The sequence below is a fragment of the Sardina pilchardus genome, chromosome 4 (genome assembly GCF_963854185.1).
Source record: "Sardina pilchardus chromosome 4, fSarPil1.1, whole genome shotgun sequence".
NCBI classification, from domain to species: domain Eukaryota; kingdom Metazoa; phylum Chordata; class Actinopteri; order Clupeiformes; family Clupeidae; genus Sardina; species Sardina pilchardus.
The window spans coordinates 2563680-2586095 of record NC_084997.1 but is presented as its reverse complement, the minus strand read 5'-3'; the positions used below and the strand labels follow the sequence as shown (position 1 = coordinate 2586095).

At 39.5% G+C, this 22416-nt stretch overlaps 1 protein-coding gene across 2 annotated transcripts in view; it reads right to left on the bottom strand.

Moving 5' to 3' along the window:
- Positions 1–22416, bottom strand: part of dgkh (diacylglycerol kinase, eta) — a 259266-nt gene that overhangs the window by 16392 nt on the left and 220458 nt on the right. The window contains exons 29-30 of one of the 2 annotated variants that reach the window (XM_062533723.1): positions 16754–16859; positions 7029–7159 (exon numbers count right to left, since the gene is read on the bottom strand). In XM_062533723.1, the coding sequence (XP_062389707.1) occupies positions 7029–7159; positions 16754–16859 (237 nt within the window). The remainder of the gene's footprint in view (positions 1–7028; positions 7160–16753; positions 16860–22416) is intronic. The other variant, XM_062533724.1, reaches the window with a different exon arrangement.

Here is a 22416-nt window from a genome sequence, read left to right as displayed (position 1 = left end):
TTACCAAAACACTGGAAACCTGACTCAAAATGAAGTTATTTTGTCAAAGAATGAAACTTATTTTCACTTCACAAGATACATGCAATCAATCAGAGTACACTAGGTTTCAAAATACTGGCTACTGTTCACATTACAAAAACGGCATAGACTTTTATGTTTCAGTTTTACATGTATTTGCATGCAAAACATGCAATCCAGCATTTTTACACTAAATTTCTTGGTTGGGAACTGTATGTAATGTTCACATTCAAATGCATTCCAGTAAAAAGCAAATCTTTTTTTTTTACCGTTTACTAGGCCTACAGGAGGTGCAGTATAAATACTGTTTACAGTAGACTATGATAGAACAGAAAAAGTTTTACAGAATTGCAGTGAACAAAATATCCATGAAACACAAGAGCATTCTGAGCAAAGAAACAACAGCAAAAAGCCCAGATAAAAAGGGGGTGAAAAAAAAAGCACAATATTACTGTGTCTAATCTCTGCACCTGCTCCTCTCAGTGCTCCTGCACCTCTCACTGCATCTCTCACTGGGCCTGCTCTTCTCCCTGGGCCCCTTACTCTTACTCTTCCCCTTCCAGACATTACAGTATTTGTCTTTTTCTGTTTCTGCTTCCAAAAACATCACCTCCTCTTTTTACTGTGTAAGTTTCAATGTGATAGAGAGAAATAACCCCTGCCACTGAGTCTAAGATAGACTGGAATTAGCTGTGGCTGGCCCAATTTACCCAACATAAATCATCTGTGTGTCAATTATTCGATTGTTTGTTTATTATCAGCTGAGATATATTGCTTTTGAATTGATAACATTGCAGAAGCAGAGGTTTTTATACTGTATCTAAGGTTTGGAATATTGTTTTAACTATTGTGGGATGTTGTGTGTTAACATTCGAAAATAATACAAAAACGATCCATTGTTTTGTTGGGAGGTATAGTTTGTCTGTTAAGTAAATGTATGCATTGTGAAAATGTATTCACTGACTGCATACTGTGTGAAAACAACATGAAATGTGTGAATGGTATGGCCACAAAAGACCGATGCTGTGCTAACTGTGTTTAGAGTTTTGAAAATGTGTCAACTGAATGGACAAACGCTTGTTAGCGATTGAAAAAAACTGTAATAGTGTCAAGTTATTTGTGAAGTAATTGTGAATAAAGATTCAACTTTGGAATAGGGAACATATTTGGTATTACAAAGACTTAATTATTAGTTATTTGTACACTATTAGCACTTGTGGTTTAGTGTCTAGATCAATTTGAATTGAATAGTATTATTAGGGGTGAATAACTGTTCTTGTGGTACTACCACCTTACAATATACTGAGCCATGTATGTTTAAGTCATAATTTATATGCAACAACTTACTTAATAACTATGAATAAGGGGTAATTAGGAGTTTACATAGGGGGAATTCTTAATTAAGAGTCGAGTAAGGGTAGAATAAGGTCTTGCAGAATAAGGTATTAATTAGTGACTTATAATGTCTAACAAACGGTTAGCATGCTACACAAATTATAAATAGGAATAACACCAATTTCTAAAGTATTATATGGCACTGTCTAAACATTCAGTGAACAAAGTAGGCTACATCATTTTTGAGCCATGGTACATTTTTTACAAAAAGCACACTACCAACCAAAAATGTATCAAAAATGGGAAGATAAGGGAAACTTCCGATGGATCTCAATCCCAGTTCTGCTGCTAGTACAGATTGAACAGACAAGTTGTAGAGAAAGGTGTCTTTATGATGACGTTCAGTTTCACTTGCGCAGACGCGCACACATTCAATCAGCCTTCACATTACTATCCCAATTGCAGGCTATGCCTCTTTATTTGACCACACACACGGCCACCGGTTCGAGTCAACCATTCATTTGTGCCACACATTATCAGATGTGACAGAAGGGCATAGCCTGTAACTTCGCTGCTCCGCGGACTAGCAATCTCATCGGAGAGGAGCCCCTAACGTTTCAGATAATACACAGAGAAAGGCAAGCATATGCCCAGGCAACAGAACACAGTTGCATGTCCAGAATCATGGGTCTGGTGAATATAGCCTACTGAATGCAGATTATTACATTACATTACATTTGGCTGATGCTTTTTAACCAAAGAACAACAAACATTTAAGCTATTAAGAGCAATTCTAACAACAAATTAAAAACCACAATAAGTGTATCAATGGGTGTAATAAGTGCATCAATGGTGCAATTGTCTGTAGTAGAGCTATAAGAGGAGATGTTCTCTGAAGAGCTGGGTTTTCAGAAATGTTTTGAAGATGGCGAGGGATGTCCCTACTCTAGTAGGAACAGGTAGTGCGTTCCACCAACGAGGGACGACAGATGGCTACAAGCTTATGCTTATAAGGTCAAGTGAGGGCCACCCAACAAATTATGCCACACAACTTTGTTTTTAAGTTGCAGTAACAAAAAACAAATGATTTGAAATACTAGATAGGCCTATGTTAGCAAGTTGGACCAGGATTGGCAGCATATCGGAATAGCGGTATGTCTGACAAAAGCATGTCGGACTGGCATGGAAACCCTTTTCAGTTAAACTTGTATTTCAAAAATCACCTATATAATTTCATCGTGTTACCCAGGGCTGTACACTGCAAGCAGCTCGTCGCAAATGCGAGTAAATATATATTAGTGCGAATTGAAAAAAATAAATTGTCGCACACGTGCAAATACTGATTTCAACCCTTTCATTCGCATCTTGCTCTTAAAATGAATCAACACCAAGTGGATCAAAGTATAGTACAATTTTCGCGCATCTGTATCATTTCAGAGTTGACAGCTCTGGAGTTGACAACTCTTGCACCTGGCTGGACACTCAGGCTTTCAGCATCAACCTTGCGCTCTCACACACACACGCAAGAAATGTCACTCCAAATCCATTCTTCTTTTTCTTCAATCTGTTATCAGTTGGTGACTATATGTAGTGATTACCGGTGAAACGGTGAACTATGATACAAATGTTGACTATATTACCGTGTTCATTTAAAATATTATTATTATCACGGCTGATAAAACACGCTGTGGAAACCGTAGGCTATGTTAAATTCCTCCCAACTTCACCCGAGCCTGCATTTGACATAGGCCTGGTAGACTTGAAACAAAAATGGTATCCTACTGATTCTGTCGTCTAAATGATGGATTTAACCACGATTCGGTGCTACACCTGCTTCAAAAAGGCGGAACATTTTCATCGCAAATGTGCGCTGTATCATATAGCCACTCTGCGTCTTAGTAGGCTACGTTCACATTAAATCCATTCCACTAACGTTATCAGGAGAATACCGTAACGTTTTTTTTTAGCATTGGTTGTCACTCATTGGATATAACAGATAGCCTATACCAAACTCCAAGACAAGTCATGGTAAGTTAAGCAAGAGTAGGTTAAGCACCCAGCTAACATGACCAAGGAAAAAGTGAATGGGACAACTCACAATGCCATGCCACGGTAAGCTACCTAAATCATAGAAATTAACGTTGCTGGACACTCATTTTTTCTATCACACCAGAAATATTTGTCTTGACCTTTATTAGTTTTTTTTTTTAACATTCATGTTATTTAATGAAAACATGTATCCTTGAACTATGCGTGACTAGTATTTTCCTAAAACCAAATGAAACCTAATTATGTTCAGTACGGTACTTAAAGTGACAGACATTCAATTAGACCTACACACAACCACTGTAATATCATTAAAGACAAGTGTAATCAATATGAAGTATTCAAGATATTGCAAATGCTAGAAATTGTTAACAAAATGTATAGGCCTACAATTTCTGAATTCAAAATATGAAATAGAAACAAGACAAGCCATCTTCTGTGTGTGTGGAGGGTTTGAGCAGAGACTAGGATTGCCACTGCTGTGAATGATCTGTATCCTGCTTAAGGCATGAGGTTTTCAATGAAATTTCTTAGTGCTCCTAAATTTTTCTCTGTGTTCCTAAATTTTTTCATTTAGGAGCACCTGTGCTCCTAATGAAAAAGGTAAGCGTACAGCCCTGGTGTTACCAACAACTCACATGTGTATTAGTTAACAATACACTTTACCTGGTCTAGACTAGAAGCCGATGTTTCAAAGATTTAGAGGTGGGGCATGTAGCACTCTTGCCAACTGAGTAAAACAGTTGAAGTACAAAGCTCAGTAAGTTGCGTTATAGACCTCTACGTGGGAGTTCGGGGTTCGTTACCTGCATGAAGCGTTTTGGTTCGGTGTGTGCAATGTAGGATGAACATAGCGTTATCTTTTATCTTCTGAGATGGAGAGAAAATGCAAATAATAAATAGTAATTTGTGCTTGGAAAGCACAGGCATTGGTCTAATATTTATATTCTTATCTATGTTCCAAATCACATTGATTGCAGATGATACAGAGCCCTCTCGCCAATTTGAGTAAAAAAAATGGCAGCGGGAACTGGATAACCTCGCAAACTCCTGTAGCCTCGTCTTTGTTGCCTTCATGATTTCCTTTTAAACGTTTATTATATTAAAAGTCAAAATTACAAGCCAGCTGGAATTGGCCACTCTCCCTACTGCGCGCGCAAAATGTGTTCCCAATTAAGTGGAATAATAGTTAGATAATGCTACGTGGTAGAGATAGAGACGCCCCAAAAAGTACTATTCTTGCATGTAATATGGCGTTAGCAAATTGTCACATTGTAAACGTTCCCGACGAATAGTGAAACGCAGTTTGCAGTAAAACTACTAAGTGGCTAAATGTTGGTTCCCCCTCTGTCCTTGGTGCTCTACGCGCAGTGTGTGATACGCGTGGTGGGAGTGGCGGCACTGTCGGGTCAGGTGCACCCACATAATGTGCTGTTGTACCTAAAAACTGTTTCAGATGGGAACCATCAAGTGTTGGAACCTAACTGTCCCATCCCCCCTCTGTGAGCTGACTTCCGTCCCTTTTAGAATACGTGTAAAACACACACGTCGTTCCCCTCTCCCCAGATCAGCTTGTGGGCCATTAGCAATCTTTTGTATAGGCTCAGAGTGCAGAGGGGGCATTTCAGATTTTCGGGGGGGGGGGCACTATTTTCAATCGTAAAATTACGCATGATTATTCAGGCCCGGGCTGCAACAGGTCCGCAAGTGAAGTGCTCCGTTATTTCAGGGTTGCCCTATGTCTTATAAAAAAACCTGGACATATCGATGACCTGACCAACCACTTTGCTCACAAGTGAAAACGTCTATTAGATATAAGACCCACAAGACAAGATTGACCTTTGTGCATAGCCCTGAACATTTTAAACATCTCAAGTAGCCTATTCTCACAAGAGGAAACTTATCTTATTTGTCTTAGCTGACCTGATTGTTTAGATACTGATTGGGCTTGCTTTTGCTCTCTCTTTGCTGAAGAAATAACTAGAGGGATGATATTAGATTTGCATTTACCATACCTTAGCCGCACCTATACGTTTAGGCGTATGTCTCAATCAGACATTGGAATAACTTATTATGTTGAACGTTTCATTTTCTTTTTTACTGGCATGTAGTCTTTTGAACGCACTGTCATCTTCGTCCTCCACTTGGCCACCCATATTAACGATAATGAAAGACGTTGAGTAGGCTAGTTGACGTTAGGTAGACTATTCAATCTTCACGGATTCTGCCGCTGCTAGGACAGACGCGCTAGATACAGTAGGCTATCAACGATAGCGCATTCTACACATAATAGACACCGACCGTTGTGAGCACAACGCATAGGCTAATTCAAGTAGAGAGACTACTGGTAACACTAACACTGGTAGTAAATTGAACATACTTAATCACGTAGCCTTTTGGAAAACCGGGACTTTCAGAGTCCCGGAAGAGTGGATACATTTCCCGCGACAGTCTATTATTGTAAAAAGAAGAATAATCCCGGTAAAACTATGAAAACTATGAAAAAAAATCCCGGAAACTATGCCCGAACAAGACCTGTTCGTACCAATCAAATTGACTGGGCGGGCTTTATAGGATGATGGACAGATGAACAACAGTGCCTCGTCTATCACGTCATCTGAGCACACTTAGGTTGATTATGATTGCAACAGAAATGCTGTGGTTACAAATGCATATTATTTCCATGCAGTTTGGCCTTTCATTTACATGAAAAATGCGTGATGTTCCCTCATTTGTTTGAAATCTCTGCTGGTTGGGTTTGTGACACCCTTCTCCAGCATGTTTGTAGCATCGGTTTGAACATAATTATGAGGAAATGTTATCCACATACTGTAGCCTACCCTGCTAAATATTTCATTGACTTAGATTTTGCTATCGGGTGCACTGACAGCGCAATAACTTTAAAAAAATACCAGAAGATATAAGCTATTATAAGCTATTTCGTTGCTCTGCTTGGTAATTACATAATTACATCCCAATGGAGCAATATCAGACTCAAATTCTGACTAGAACTACAAACAAACCAACAAACCAACAAACCAACCAACCAGCGATGATAATGATAATAACTGAATAACCTATGAAACATCTGTATTCAACACCTGTAGGTGTAAAGATAAAGGGACTGTCAGTATTTGGAACATGCCAAGACAAGAAATGTAACATATTGTATACACACTTATACTCACATATTCATGTCATGGATAAACTCTGAAACAGAAGATGTGTAGCACTTATCTCTATTGGTGTTATTTACCTTTGTTAAGTAAAGTATGGTTTGCAAAAGGCCTTTCTATAGCCTTCCTTTCCAAATCTACTGAATTTAATTTGAAAGTTTTTCTTCTGACTGCTTTGGGGAAGTATCCACTAGCACTCATGTAGGAAATGGCATGCTTAATAAAGATCACAATGTGTTAGTGGAAATAAAGTCCCAGGTCAAGAAGTTACTGTATTTGCACAGAGGATGCCAAGCTGAGCAGTGTAGCACATAGTAGCAAACAGGGGTCAGTAAGAAGGAAAGGGAAAGATCAGACAGCTTAGAGTAAGAGGTGGGAAAGAGGTTTGAACAGCAAGTTTTTGATTGATCATTGGGTCATCAAGTGAGGCACAAAGGAGATACTGATGTATACCTTCAGGTCTCTCCTCTCCAGATGAAGGAGCTCGGAGCCGCGGATGTCATGTCGGATGAAGGTGTCTTTGTACTCCCCCAAGCTGAGCTGCTCCAGCCAGGTGGCCACTTCCTCCGTACCCCACCTCTGAACTACACAAGTCAAGAGCAAGAAGCCCTCTTCAGTCTCCAGCCCCCTCAAGTGCATGACAAAAGCAAACAGGGTCAGCCCACATAAAAATCACACAAGGAGAGGAAGAAACATAGAGAATGACAGGGAAGATGTTGCAAAAGCAGCCAGCAAAGGGGTGGGGTTGAGAGCTCTCACAGTGAAAAGAGGAAATTGAGCATGCAGGTTTAACTGCAGACATTCACTATCCATTCAGAGAACGAAGGAGATACAGTAGAAGGGAAAGGAAGACTGTAGACTGTGCAACCTGAGTGTAATGTGTGTAATGGTGCTAGCCTTTACATGTAATCCACCTGACCGAGTAGCTCAGTAGGGCATACCTGCTGCTGTCAACAATTGTGGGTGCTACAAAATTCTGAAAGATACTGCAGCATGTCTTAACTGCATGTGAGTGTCAAACTGTGGCGTAGCACTGAATACTGCATGCCCATACTGGATCTGGTAAATATGCAGTTTTTTGTTTAATGCAGGTTAAGTTTCTCACAGAGGAACACAAATGACACAAAGAAAATAGAAACAGGACTTCTGACAAATGTCATGTTCAAAACATTGCGCAGCATCAGACTACACAATACTGTCATGTCACATTCAGTTAAATTTCTAATTGAAAACAAAATAACCAATCTGATTTCATTGCTAACGCTCATTCGCATGAAATGCAGTTAGGACACGGTGTTAGATGATACGTGATTTTCTACTGAATATAACTTGATATTGCAGCCAATTAAACCAAAACAAAGGCGTCAGGGAATCACTGCATTATTAGCCATTAAATAGTCACTTCACCCCATAACTCCACCCACTTCACATTTCTGAAAAAGGCTTTCAAAATGGGCGAGACGTTCTGAAATTTGGAGAGGGAGTGCAGCACTGCTGCAACCAATCAACCATGGTGATTTTGTGTCAATCTGGGAATGAGTGCTGCAGACATGGCTTATCACAGGTAGGCTAATCAGGGCAGCAGGTGTTGGGGCGTTTCATTCCTAATTTGTAACAACCCGGTGACGTAGTGTTGGACGAGAAGTACAGGACTTCGTCAGCATTCCAATAGCATTTTGGACCAACATGCCATGGCATGTTTCAACCTGTAGAATGCGCGGAGAGCAATATCTCCAATACAAAATCAGACGAAATGTTACTTTTGTCGAGAAACACGATTTTTGTCAATATTAACCCTGGTAATAGTACAGTTCACCACTTATGAGTATTTTCAATCAATCAGCTCAAAAAACATATTTTAGGGTGCAGTGACTCTTTAACTCATTGGCTGCCAGCGATTTTCAGTGCAGAGCGCTCCATACTGCCAGACGTTTTACAGCATTTTGACTGTTTTTCCAAGATCCACCGAACGGTGAGCTTTATGACTATGTAAACACCGAAGGTACCAAATGAAAGATTAGACTCTCTTCTTTCACCAGGAAAAAACGGTTTGTTTCTATCGTTTTCCATTCTTTAGTAATCGTCAGTAGAACATGGGTTAGTTTTGCTAAAAACACCTGTTTTTCACCAAAACATGGAGATAACGATATTTTTGTGAAAATCAACTTTTTAACGTTAGCGATTCAGGAGTATGTCTACCACAATTGCACTGTTATCTCGTCAGTCTCGTCAAGGTTGCTAGGGACTCTGATGGTCGCTAAAGACTCTGAACAGGACGGTAGACTTAGCAAGCTAGCACTAGCAAAGTTGTTGTTAGTCTATATAGCAATATCCAATGTAAATGGATCATACCGTTCACGTGTTTTCCATCCTTGATGTAAGAAGTAAGCATGTTTATTCCCTGCATCGCGTGCAAACTAGATCCACTGTGGTCGATCTTCATTGTTAGCTGGTTGCATGCTGGTTGCATGTCTCTGTATGTGTACTTTGCAGGCAGACACTAATCATCCAAATGGCACTGCTGTCATCTAGCGGTTGGGATCGCTAGTACAGTCTGTTTACAAGCCTGAAACTCTGCCAGATCGTTCCCAAGCCCACCCAGGAGCCCTCCCCATTGAAAAAGGCAATTGACGTCTATAGACGTCAATGGCAGTCAACGTATGTGTCTAAATTGACGTTTAAAGACGTCAATGGCAGTGAATGAGTTAATAGTAAGCGTGTGTACACTGGTAATATTTCATGTATTTATGGCTTTTTGCAGCAGCTTGCCTCACAGCACACCCTGCGTACAGTGCTGATCTCTGTCTATACATAAATGGTGAGTCTGTCTATATACAAACTTGTGTGTTGCATTCATGTTATTTACACCCACCTCCCAAAAAAACCCACAAGTGCACACATTCCTACATACACATAATGTGCCACAGCATTGTGGCACAGCTCTTTCCAGTGGGCGCCATATTTTGAAGTCTATTGTATTAGTATAGTAAGATTCAAATGTGCTGATTTGCAGTCTACTTATCCCTAAGTGATCTTTACAGTTTCAGATGAGGCTGCTATTTAGTGTTTATACCCCAGAGACAGGAAATACTATTTCATGATTAGCTGACAGGGGGCTCATAATTCTGTATATCAGGACACACTATTCCTAGATCCTTGCGTGAATTCTAGGCACGACTTCCTCTTAAGTAGTTCGCCATTAAATCACACAACCTGGCAACATTAATACAAGTTTTCCAAACCATTTGAACAAAATTAAAAGGTTTGGTATTGTATCACTATCAAAGTGGTTACCAGCACTTTTAAACAATTAAACCGCCCACGGTAGGCATTTAAAATGATACATTTAACCACCAACAGTTAACATTACCTTCTTCAACAAGGCAATGACTGCTGTTAAAGAGGAATAATGCAGGATTGGCGATTTCATCTCTGGTTTCGGTTTCATTTTTCGTTTTCGCTCGTTTATGCTTGCATATTTCTCTGCAGAGCTTCCCCGACAGCTTTAGCGTGTATATTTATACATATATAGGCTATATATAAATATATAAATTGCAAGCGTGGTTCTTCTTGTTCCTTTCGCATCTCTTACTTCTAGATGTAAACAGCAGACGATCGTTTATCAGAAAGTTGCAAGGTGGTAATTAGCGGATAGGGACACTAGGGGCGGGAGGAAATGTGACTGTTTTCGATAAAACTGGTCAGTCAAGCAAAACAACGATTTCTAAGCGATTTTATGACTATGAAAAAGTTGCATAGGGTCTCTTTAACAACAGTACATGTTGTTGTATTGTTGATGAATGAAAAAAAACAACAACACTGGATTACTCAAAGCTGGTGAAATGTTGAATCGAGGTGAGAAAGTAATTTATCCAAACATTTCAGTACAACTAACAGTTAACTTAACTCCAGCTAATGAGATAACTTCACTTACCTACAGTAAGGGGACAAACTTTTGGTTATGTCTGAAGTCGATTATGAAATGCAATATGTATGCCATGAACCAGAATTACTGTCAGTGACCTCATAGCAGATGTTACCTTGCAAGCAAGCCAACAGCTATTGCATGTCATTTGCACTTGTTAGCAAACATAGCCTGCCCAACATAATGTTATACAACTATGAGACATGGTGTTAATTCCACTCTCATTTATCCTGAAACATTACAGTATACTGATTAAATAAGAAACATTTGTTTCTCCCATTGACTCTTCAACCCATGTCTTATAATCATAATATAAGCTGTGAGCGGTGAGACTTGCAATTGGGGATTGGGGATACTGTAACCGATACTTGGAGGCAGAGTTGAGACATTTCCATAGGTTACTGCTGTTTACAGCTACTACAACTGTAAACAGCAGTGATTCAATGCAGGATCCACCCCAAAAGCGACCAAGGAAGAAGGTGGATTACGTAGATATGGTTAAAAGGTTTAAATCAATTTCAATTTCAATTTAATGTCGCTTATAGAGCGCCAATACATTACACATGTCTCAAGGCGCTTTACAGAGTGTTAGACATTCAAAGAGAGCCCATGAGTAACAGGGGCAAGGAAAAACTCCCTAGAATTGGAGATACATATAGGAAGAAACCTCAGACAGACCCACGACTCAAGGGCCCAACCCATCTGCCTTGGGTCAGTTACAGTACAGTCATTTGTAGTTTGAAAGTTACAATGACAAAGTAAATCAGCATTCCATACTGTATCAATGCTCTTTTGAATGGTAGTATATCAACCAATATTAACAATGGTTGACAGACTATATACCGTTATTATTGTCTGTGACTTGAAAGACTGCAGTGGTACAACACACTGAATAGGCTTTCTTTGTGTGTAATACATGCAACTGGGCTATACGTGGGAGAACAGCCTTCGAGGTGTCTTGCTGTACGGTATAAATGAACTTGGTTCCATCTCGTCCTTTAGCTCCGTATGTCAGGACATATTTGACACATGCTTTTCTAAAGTGACTTATAAATAACAATGAGATATAATTGAGATAATACACTGGCATACCAACAATAAACATCAAGCGATGATTAATGGGGCCTGATCAAAATGGGAGAAGTGCCTTAAAGGTAGAAAGGATGAAGGTTACAGAGGAACACCAATTTCCACATTTCTACACAAAGCAGTTTGTGAGATTCTGACATGACCAAATGTAAATGTGCATATTATAGAGCCCTGTTGTGAGGAACTTCTGTCATCTTCATGTCTTAGATAGAATGTGTCCTTAAATGAGTCGATGCAGTTTGATGAGGATCAGCCATTTACCCAAATAGCAGTGCTTTGCCTGTGGTTCATCCCGATATAGTCCCAGGTGAATACCTCCCTAGAAATGTCTGCATTGCCATTTGTACTTGTTGTGAAGACGGAGGCTACAAGAAGTAAATAGGATTTGTTCCCCCTCACTTTTACTCATGACATGCTATCCGGCAACAAAGGATTCCATTACCTATGCAAAGCTAACCTAGCAAGGGCGCTACCGGACTACGACAGTGCGGTTCCGTATCATTGGTCCGACATCCCATAAGTCCGACATCTCATTAGTCCGAAAATGAACCATTGACCAGAGATCCCATTAGTCCGACATCCCATTGGTCCGAAAAAAAGAAGCCCATTGGTCCGACAACTCATTAGTCCGACCATACAATACATTAACAAATCCAGACTTTGGTCTATTTCCTAAAAACTCCGTCTACCACTGTTTACAGTTAGAGTGATGTGACGCTATTTGTAGTATGATTTCAATAGCAGGGACATAGGCTAGTGGATGGGTGCGTGACTGTCATGCAGGTGACCCAGGCTCACATCCCGCGATGAACTTCATCTAGCATGAGATGTGTTTTATATTTTTGCAAACGAACATCGAAGCAAACGTGTTTCAGTCGTATAAACTTTCATACGACAAAACCACAAATTAGCCTATTCCAACATAGCTAAACGTAGGCCCTATAGGACAATGAACTCTTACCTTTATGTTCTAGGCTACAAGTTATCCACAGTTAGTCCACAGTTAGGCCTATTTCCATCGTGCGTTCTTCTCGATATGAGCTAGAAATAGAGCCTTGCCATATTCTTCTATCACACAGGTCTGACTAAATTCAAAGTTTCACTCCAGAAACTCGTTTTAATTTGTGCATAGTCCTGGCTTCCCAAAATGTCGCACAACACACTGCCACATTGGTTTAGGTGCCATTTCTTAAATATTACATTGTTTAATTGCATATAATAACTCTGTTCTCATGTAATATCATGATATGTCGCCTACTTATTTCTATGTATTTTTTTTATATGCACGCGCACCCGCACACCTTACCCGAATGCGCTATGATGGGGGCGGTCTGAAGAGGGTAGCAAGTGCGTGTGAGATTTTGCATCTGTGGCGCCAGTAGGCCTAGCCCACTCAGTGCTGCGGCAACGAGTGTTTGTAAATGTTTTCCTTCGAGTTTGAAACTAACAACAATACCGAGGAAACGTAGGCTACTTTCACATTAGGTAAACGCTGTGCGCAGTTTGGACCGTTGCGTTACCAAACAGAGGATGCACGAAGAGAAAAAGCCTTCGGGGACTGCTGGTGCATTCACCAGATTTGGTGAGATCGATTGCTTTTCTGTGTTTTCATATTGCTTGGTCTAACAGAGAGACAGCAATCGCATTTTCCCTTTTTTCTGACCATTATATTTTTTGATTGCTGCGGGACGTTTTGTCGGCAGCGGCCCTTTTAGTTTTCCTGGATTGGATTATTGACTCTTGTGCGCGGTCCTGGCAAAATACAGGACATCTTTCGTTTAGTTTGGACTTGTAGGTTTATTTTCGGGACTGAATGAAAGGGGGAATTGCAACGCTTGGGATTGTTTGGGACATTTAATTGTGTGTGAATATAAAGCGCCGCTGTGCACGACATGGGTTATTGTTTGGTGTGTGTCTTCCTTTACTGTTAAACCGAAGAAAGCGACATTGTTTCATTGTTATAATCAAGAGACGCACTCAGATGTGTAGTCTACGTTGTAGCCTACTCATTCTCAGAATGATCTGTTTATTGCCATTCATATTTAGTCATTCAAAAAAAACCTTCTGCGTTTAATTAACACAGCCGAAGGTAAACGGTTGATTGTTACAACAGGCTAGCACATTTCCACCTGTTGTTAGACACACAATGCTGCAAAAAAAGATGTCTCCTCTTTTCCGCGAATTTTGCATCTTTCAGTTTCAAGTCATCCATGCATCTCTAGGCTACTGTGTATGGTCGGACTAATGGGACGTCGGACCAATGGTTCTCTTTTTTTCGGAGTAATGAGATGTCGGACTAATGGTATCTCTATTGAATGGTTCATTTTCGGACGAATGGGATGTCGGACTAATGGGATGTCGGACCAATGGTCCGGCCCCCGACAGGTGCATGCACAGAGACAAAAAATATTTTGCTCACTTATCTAACTCTAGGAGAGACGTGGATAACCCAGTTTTATAAAACAGTGGCATGTTCCTTTAAGTAACCTGTGCTTGCATATGTGTCATACAGACCAAGGCACAGTTAACCTGTGTATGCTATGACTAACTTTTGATTATTTGATATGGAAAACAAATTCATTATTTCAGGGATATAACATAGCCAAAGTTGAAAGTCGGAGACTTGCTACAATTTCAAAACTGGATTACTCTGGAACTGCTGGTGTGGATTAAAACAGCTGTATGCAAAATGTAAATAGGTGTAAAACAGGCTTGTGCAAAATTCAGAATTGAATTGAAAATTACTCCTAAATTCCAATTCAATTCTTGAATTTAAATTGAGGTCAAAAATAGGATGTAGAATAGAATTACAATTTTGAATTAAAGGAAGTAAAATTGAAATTCAATAAAATTCAAAGAAACTTCGGTGAAACTATGGATTAAATATGGAATCAAAACAATGTCAAAGATGTTGTGCCCATGGAAAGATATTCACATGTGTAATAGTTTTGCAGCTGTATAACAAATTTGTGCTTGTGCACGAAAACGTTGTTTTTAAAAAAAAAAAAAAAAAAACCTGTGCACCTGTAGAAATATTCTGTGCACTTGTGAAACACATTTGTCCACAGGGATTTAGTTTGAACCTGTGTGGAACAGCTTTATAGCTACAGGCAATAAAGGAACTTATGTCTTTGCGCATACAATTAGGCAACAATTGGGAGCAGTGTGACATCTATCTTTTCTGTCAGTGTGACATCTAGCTATACATCTTTTTTACAGACACGAATTTTGGCAGTGTTTTGTCATAGTTTCTGAAGAGCCAATCAGCAAATGTTGGCACGGTTTTGACAGCGTTTCTGAAGAGCCAATCAGCACATTGCATCGCCTACTGACTAGCCAATCAGCGCTGCTCATTGAGCTCAATGCATATCAAACCAGCTAATAGGCTAACTGAAATAAAACCATGCCAATCTCTAGGTATGGTGAAGGGTGATGATGTGGGGCTATTTTAATTCCAAAGGCCAAGGGGACGTTATCAGGGTGCATAGTGTCCTGAATCCATGAAATAACTGGCATTTAAAGTAGTTACTCAAATATAATTAAAGTTCAGGTACAAGGAAATGGAAATAGTATGCATGTTATATTATGATTTTTGTCAAATCTAAAATAGATATAACGCTAACAACACCGCATGTTGAGGTGGTAGAGCTGCTGCAACACATTTCATTAAAGTACGGGATGTTTGAGAAAACATGAACCGAAATACTGAGTATTCAACCAACAGCCTTTTTGTACACTGCATATTACTTGGCTTGCTCATGTGAAATGAGAGATGTTGTTAAATGTTCTCAAGGATTCCTCTCAGTCCTCCGTCTTTCCTTAGAATAATAAAGTTTCTGCTATAAATCATTCTGTTTGGCTCAGGAATGCAATGAAAGGCATATTTTGAATCAAGCCTGTTTATTTTAGTGATGCGTTACTGACCCTCAGCGATATGGAACTGTAACAAACTGGATGCTTAAGAATGGGGAGGGGACAGAAACAAATTGCAGCTCCTACATGTATGCCTCCATTTAAGTTAAGCAAAATCATAAATGTCCAGTAACAATTCAAAAATAACAATACTTATATTCAATTTCAGGTCAATGTTAGGTTATTGAATTGGAAAACAAATGTTTCAAAAGGAACATTTCTCTGATTCCAAACTTTGGAGTGTTTGAATAGTACATGTGCACCTGACATTTTTATTTGAAACGTCTAAAAAATCCATGTAGGACATGCTAGTTACAGTACCCTCCAAATCTCAAATTTATTTTGATAAAAGGAAAATCTCATAAAGAAATATTTTTAACAAAAACACATCGCTCAAATACAATTTTCCTATTTGTTTTCATGGTGAGATTACAATAAAACACCAATAGATTATTTTCGTCAACTTTATCAGAGGTGCCAATACTTCTGGAGGGTACTGTAAACAGTTAGCCTGACGAGCCAGACCCACATCAAGATGTAGGGTCTGGACACTCACCGTAGACAGGGCTCAATCGGAGGGGTGGGATAAACAGTTGACTTTCAAATTCCCTCCCCGCAATAGGATAACGCTAAACAAATCATCTTCTTGTTTTCAAGTAGCAGGATGCGTAACCTTCCCTCTCCACGCAATAGGATAACGCTAAATGAATCATCTTCTTGTTTTCAAATAACAGGATGCGTCACCGTCGCAACTTCTGGTCGCATGTCAGTGTCACCATTATGTTAAGCCCTGTGATTGGCCCGCTGGTGCTGGGGGTTCTCAGCTCCCTGGCTCAATGGATCGTGCCTAGACTGCCCCGCCAGCCAAATTACATTTGCTGCCGCTAGGGGCGTCTACATTTCTAGGCTAGTAAACAGTGTGAAGAACATATGCTTTCTAGAACAGATGTAACCTTGATTTGGCTTGGTGAATATGTTTGGACACAGAGAGACTTCCTGATTACAAGGATAACATGACAACTCTTGGAAAAAGATGTGGCCTGAAACATGTGATGACTTTTAGAAGACACCTGTGGGATGTAATGACTGTATTACATATGGATGTGGTTTCCTTACAGATATGAGTAAATACTGTTACAATGCATGGCTAGATATTTAGCAAACCAAGAAAATGGAAATCACTTCCTCACTGTTTTAGACATGCTCTGCCCAGAGATCTATAAGCTGAACAATCAAATTCTAAAGAATTTACCTGACTGTGGACTGGACTTCTTGGGTGCCTTTTCCTTCTTGAACTTTGGTACTATGCGGAACATGCTACCACGGCTGTTCCTCTTGTCATACACCATTGAGTGATCCTGGAAGACACAATTGTTAAATAGGGATGAACAATCTGTGTTTTATAACTGGGTAAATTGTACAACTTAATTTCCAAGACAAAATTAAATTGCTTGAAGTCTGCAAAGTAATTTGACTGAATTATTTGAATCTTATGCTGTGGTGCTGCCACAAAACCAAGATGCAGATGATAAATCAAGCAAGATGAGAACCAAGGAACAAACTGCTGCCTTTTAAGGCTTCTCTTGCAGACAACAGAGCTGGAGTGGCCACCCAGATATATTCAGATCATTTCATGAGAGGGAATTCTGTGACTTCTGTGGAAACCGTCATTTTGCAGTGTTGTGCAAGTTCATACTTTTCAGGAACTAGTTCAAAGATCAGTTCACACATGTTCAAAGTGAACTGTTCACGTTCATAGTTCACCATTTTAATTTTAAACTTTTTAATTTATCCCTATATCACAAAAAAAAAGTTTATTTTTTGTAAGTACAGTGGGTATAGTAAGTATTCACACCCATGCTAAAGTTGACTAAAAAGAGGAATATAAAATCAGCTTTTGAGAATTGATTGTAATGCCTTAATTCAAAAAATGAGTAAAAATCAAACCGCTAAGGACACTAATTTTCTTTGTGATTGAAGAATGTATCGTAAATAGATAAATGTTCTTCCTTAAATACAGGTTGCATAAGTATTCAACCCCTATGTTAAATTCCCATAGGAGCAGGAGGATTTTTTATATGTTTTCATTTTTAAAGGCCAGCTATTTCATGGATCCAGGATATTATGCATCCTGATAAAGTTCCCTTGGCCTTTGGAATTAAAATAGCCCCACATCATCACATACCCTTCACCATAGATAGAGATTGGCATGGTGCTTTTTCCAGTTAGCCTATTAGCCTGTTTGATTTGCATTGAGCTCAATGAGCATCAAACAGGCTAATTGGCTAACTGTAAAAAGCACCATGCCAATCTCTAGCTATGGTGAAGGGTATGTGATGATGTAGGGCTATTTTAATTCCAAAGGCCAAGGGAACTTTATCAGGATGCATAATATCCTGGATCCATGAAATAGCTGGCCTTTAAAAATAAAAACATATAAAAAATCCTCCTGCTCCTATGGGAATTTAACATAGGGGTTGAATACTTATGCAACCTGTATTTAAGGAAGAACATTTATCTATTTACGATACATTCTTCAATCACAAAGAAAATTAGTGTCCTTAGCGGTTTGATTTTTACTCATTTTTTGAATTAAGGCATTACAATCAATTCTCAAAAGATGATTTTATATTCCTCTTTTTAGTCAACTTTAGCATGGGTGTGAATACTTACTATACCCACTGTATACTCCATTATAAGTGTAGCAAGTATACTACAGACCATGACAAACTTTTTTGGACTAAATTGGAACACTTCAAGTTTATAAAAGTATATTTTAAAGTTAATTTTAAGTTTTTAAGTTACAAGTACACTCATCTATTTACTATCAATGTATATTTTTAGTTGACTAAAAAGAGGAATATAAAATCATCTTTTGACAATTGATCTTAATTCCTGAATTCGAAAAATTAGTAAAAATCCAACCTTTAAAGGAGTCATGGAACGCATTTTTTGACCATTACAAATTGATCTTTGAGCCTAGATAATGTCATATGTAAATTTGTGTGGCTGAAAACGCCCCAGGAGCACTGCTAGATCGCCTAATACAAGGTCATAAATAAGCCTTGCAATGAAACAGTTTGTTTTTCCCGCCCACTCAGCAAGTTCATGAATATTCAAATGAGATGCGCGCTGATTGGTCGATTGGCCGATATGTCCTGAAAGTTGATTGGCTCAATCCACCGGTCTGAAGCTAGAGCAAAGTGAAACTACGTTTACTGCTGGTAAATAAAGCCAAAGTCTTTGATAAAGCTATCAACAATGGATTTAAATAAGGAATACAGCCGTACATGTATAAACCGAGTCAGAAGAAGGTTCTGACGAAGATGAAGTGCAGCAGATTCCCCAACAGAATGAATGTGTTAGATTGGTAAGTTTTATCAGTACATTTCTTAGTATAGTAACTCTCCAAAGTTAGCTGTAATAACGCTAGCATTACAACGTCTCTGCCATAGACCACATATATCTAGATACTAGCATCGTAAGAGCAGTTTAACAAGAAATATTAATCGAAGGTATGCAAATGAGAGGGGGTGTATCTAAAGGGGGATGGGCGCCTATTACGTGTTATCTGAGCTCTGTTCAGATTGGAGCATTTCAACACGGCTGTTTCTATTTCCCAATTTGCATACGAAAGCAGGAGCTAGAGATTGGCATGGTGTTTTTTCCAGTTAGCCTATTATCCAACTATCTCTCTATACATTCATTTCAAACCAGTCAATCATCCATTAACACTAGAACTGCCGGGCTGCGGTCATTTGACCGCAGCGATTACAAAAAAAAAAAATCTTTTCACTCGATTAAATTCCAGGACCCTACGTTCACGACTTTTCCTAAATATGCGTGTTTTGTCACCCAGAATTTTTACATGATCGAAAGCACACCGGTACAAGCTAGTTTAGAGCTATTTTGCGCTCACTTATGTGACAACACTATGTTGTCTCGCGTTCGGCCATGTTTGTCCAGGCTGCTATTCTCTTTTCTCACAGCAGATGTCGCAAGGGTTTCCTGTCAGTCGGGCATGAGAATAATATTTTACCATAAAACATATAGTTTATATGTGTGCAATATGTATTATATATGTGCTTTATTTTAATAACTATTTTTCATTTACATGGCATAGTCTATGGAGGCGATTTACAGTGGTAAAATGCGAGTTTGTTTTTAAAACGTTGCGACAGGCCTACATAAAATATTTTCGTCGTAGCCTATTTATGTACGTAGGGGGCATATGCCTACGTACATTCATAGTTGTATATCTTATCCTCTATTTGTATCTTTTAAAGCTCAGACTAATGTATGAGCATTTTCTTACATATTTGCTGGATTGACTGAGTTCCGTCAAGTCAAGGACCTATCCTAACAATCTTTGAGGAAAATGTCTGGTGGCGCTGCAGTAACACCCCTGCCTGCAACGCTGAAGACCCGGGTTCGCATCTTGGCAGGAGCGAATAATTCAGGATCTCATATTGATTGAATTTATTGACCGTTTTTCAACGTCGACGAACAATTTTTTGTTAATGGTTTTTAATAACAAACTATCTGAAATAAACGAGCCGCCATCTGACAAACTTTGACTAAGCCAGTTAGACTTTTTGCATCTAAAATTATCTATGATAATTATATCATAGTGACACGCGAAAAAATAAACGATAGCCTAGAAACTAGGCCTACCTACATGAGATTTTCCCACTGGACACACCACATCAGTATTGTGCTCGTTGCTAAGATACACAGGACTCCCAGTGAGTTGACGACCAATGAAAATGACATGGGGAAAAGAAGCAAACAAAGTAGCCTGATTTTGATCTCACCTTACATAGGCTACTTTCCTAATTCCTACGTAGGGCTACTCAGACTTTTGTTAAATCGTCAGGGCCCGGTTGCACAAACACCAAAACCAAAGATTGATGATATGAACCAAATATTCTGGAACAGATGGATTTACAGCATTGAACGTGATAGGCTATTAGCTAGCCTACTGATGCGACTTCCACCGTTTCCTTTCCAGAGATTGCTGCGCTGTTCACAACGCAATGAACGCATGCAGTCTACATTGAAGTGAAACGTGCAGAATGTTGTCCAAAACAATACAATAACATTGTGTGTTGATATCTAATACAATATACACATCTGTAGACATGAAGTGGCAACTAAAGCCATTATCAGTCATGAAAACTGTGGCGGCTGCATTAAGGTTTTGGCTGAGCCAGCTAGCCAGCCAACAACTTCATTAGCCAGCCGTTCTCAAAGCAAATGGCTTCGGGGTCTATACAACACACTATCCATTGCAGCCTATTTGAAACCGATCATTCCCCCTCCCCCATACACTCGTCTAGGATACTTAGGCTACAGACATCACCGAGGCATTGAGGAACTGCCTCCCCACCCCCACCCCATCTATCTGTCCCCTGCATAGACTAGGCTGTAAGCTGGCTGTTTAGGCAACCCGTGGAAGAATGCGCAATCATGTTTCATCGCATATGAGCGTTTCAGAATGTTCGAATTCGCCAGCGTGCGTGTAGTTATGTGAATAGAAAAGAATAGAATATAGCCTACTTTACTGATGCCTTGTTCAAAAGAACTTCCGTCAGGAATAGGTTGGGAAGCGAACCAGCAACCCTTGGGTGATCAAGCCGAAGCTCTAACCAGTGAGCTTACAACTCTGCTTGTCAAATACGTGAAAATGTGTGTCTCAATGCTGAATCTCGAATTCGCATAGAAGTTAGTTTAAATTGTAGAAACAATAGGCCTATAGCTTTTTTTCAGCAGACATCGCAAACATAGCCTACACATTTGCAAAACGGAGAATATCATTCACTCATTATTTTAAATTATGCTACTTCTCACGCCTATGCCTGCTCAGCATAGCTCTCTCTATCTCCCTCCCTCCGAGGTAGCTAGACCCTATAAGATGCTTCTCCCTAAATGAATGAAAGTTGTTTTAGAAAGTAGCCACGGTAGCCTGTAAAATGCGGCATGAAATCCTGGCTACTGTGTAATTGAAACCAGACTGTTAGGCTCTTTGTTCCAGGTGACCAGGTCCGATCATTTTCGGCAGCGCGAACATATAGGCTACCTATTAAATGAATAGAAGTGAATTTGGGGAGTGAATTAGAACTAGCCACATTCACTTTTAGAACATTTTAGTTGAAAGTCAAGTTTGCTTAAGGTTTGTTCCAAAGTTTTTACCTCAAACAACACAAATCAACACAAATACATGAACAGATAACTCAAACGTGCTGTATGTCATAATGAAACAAACAACCACAGACTATCAACAACACGGTCTGACACGAATGACACATGGCTTAGTGCAAACTGAATTTATGACCAAACGATTTGATTCGTGCACGAAGCGCCATCTAGCGATCATTATGTGTAAGTAACAGCCTCCCAGTCTAAGGACTCAGCGGTCATTTGACCGCCTCGCCGAGCTTTAAGTAGTTCACAACAGCACGGCGCTTCTAGTAGGTCGTCAAAGCGGTCAAATGACGGGGGCGCGGCGCTTCTAGGTATAAGTGGGTCAGAGCGGCGCGGCGCTTCTAGTGTTAAACTATCTGTTTATCAATAGACTATGGGTCATTATGTGTCAAATTAGACAGGTTGTTACTACACTCAGATTTTGTTCCAACCTTATCTATATCACAGGGTTCCCATGGGTCATGGAATTTCTGGAATATCATGGAGTTTTCGAAAGTCCAGACATGGGAAGTCAGGGAATTTTATAACTTAGAAATAGTCATTTAGGGGGGGCGCTAGTGCGCACGCATGGACTAGACGCGTTTTCCGTGAGCTCCTGCCAAGTGCAACATTTATTTTTGTATAGAGCACAGTATACAAAATATTTTTGTGAAGTCTCTTTAGTACTATTCTTCTAAAACTTCCAGTTGACATTTGTACCGAATCCTGCCA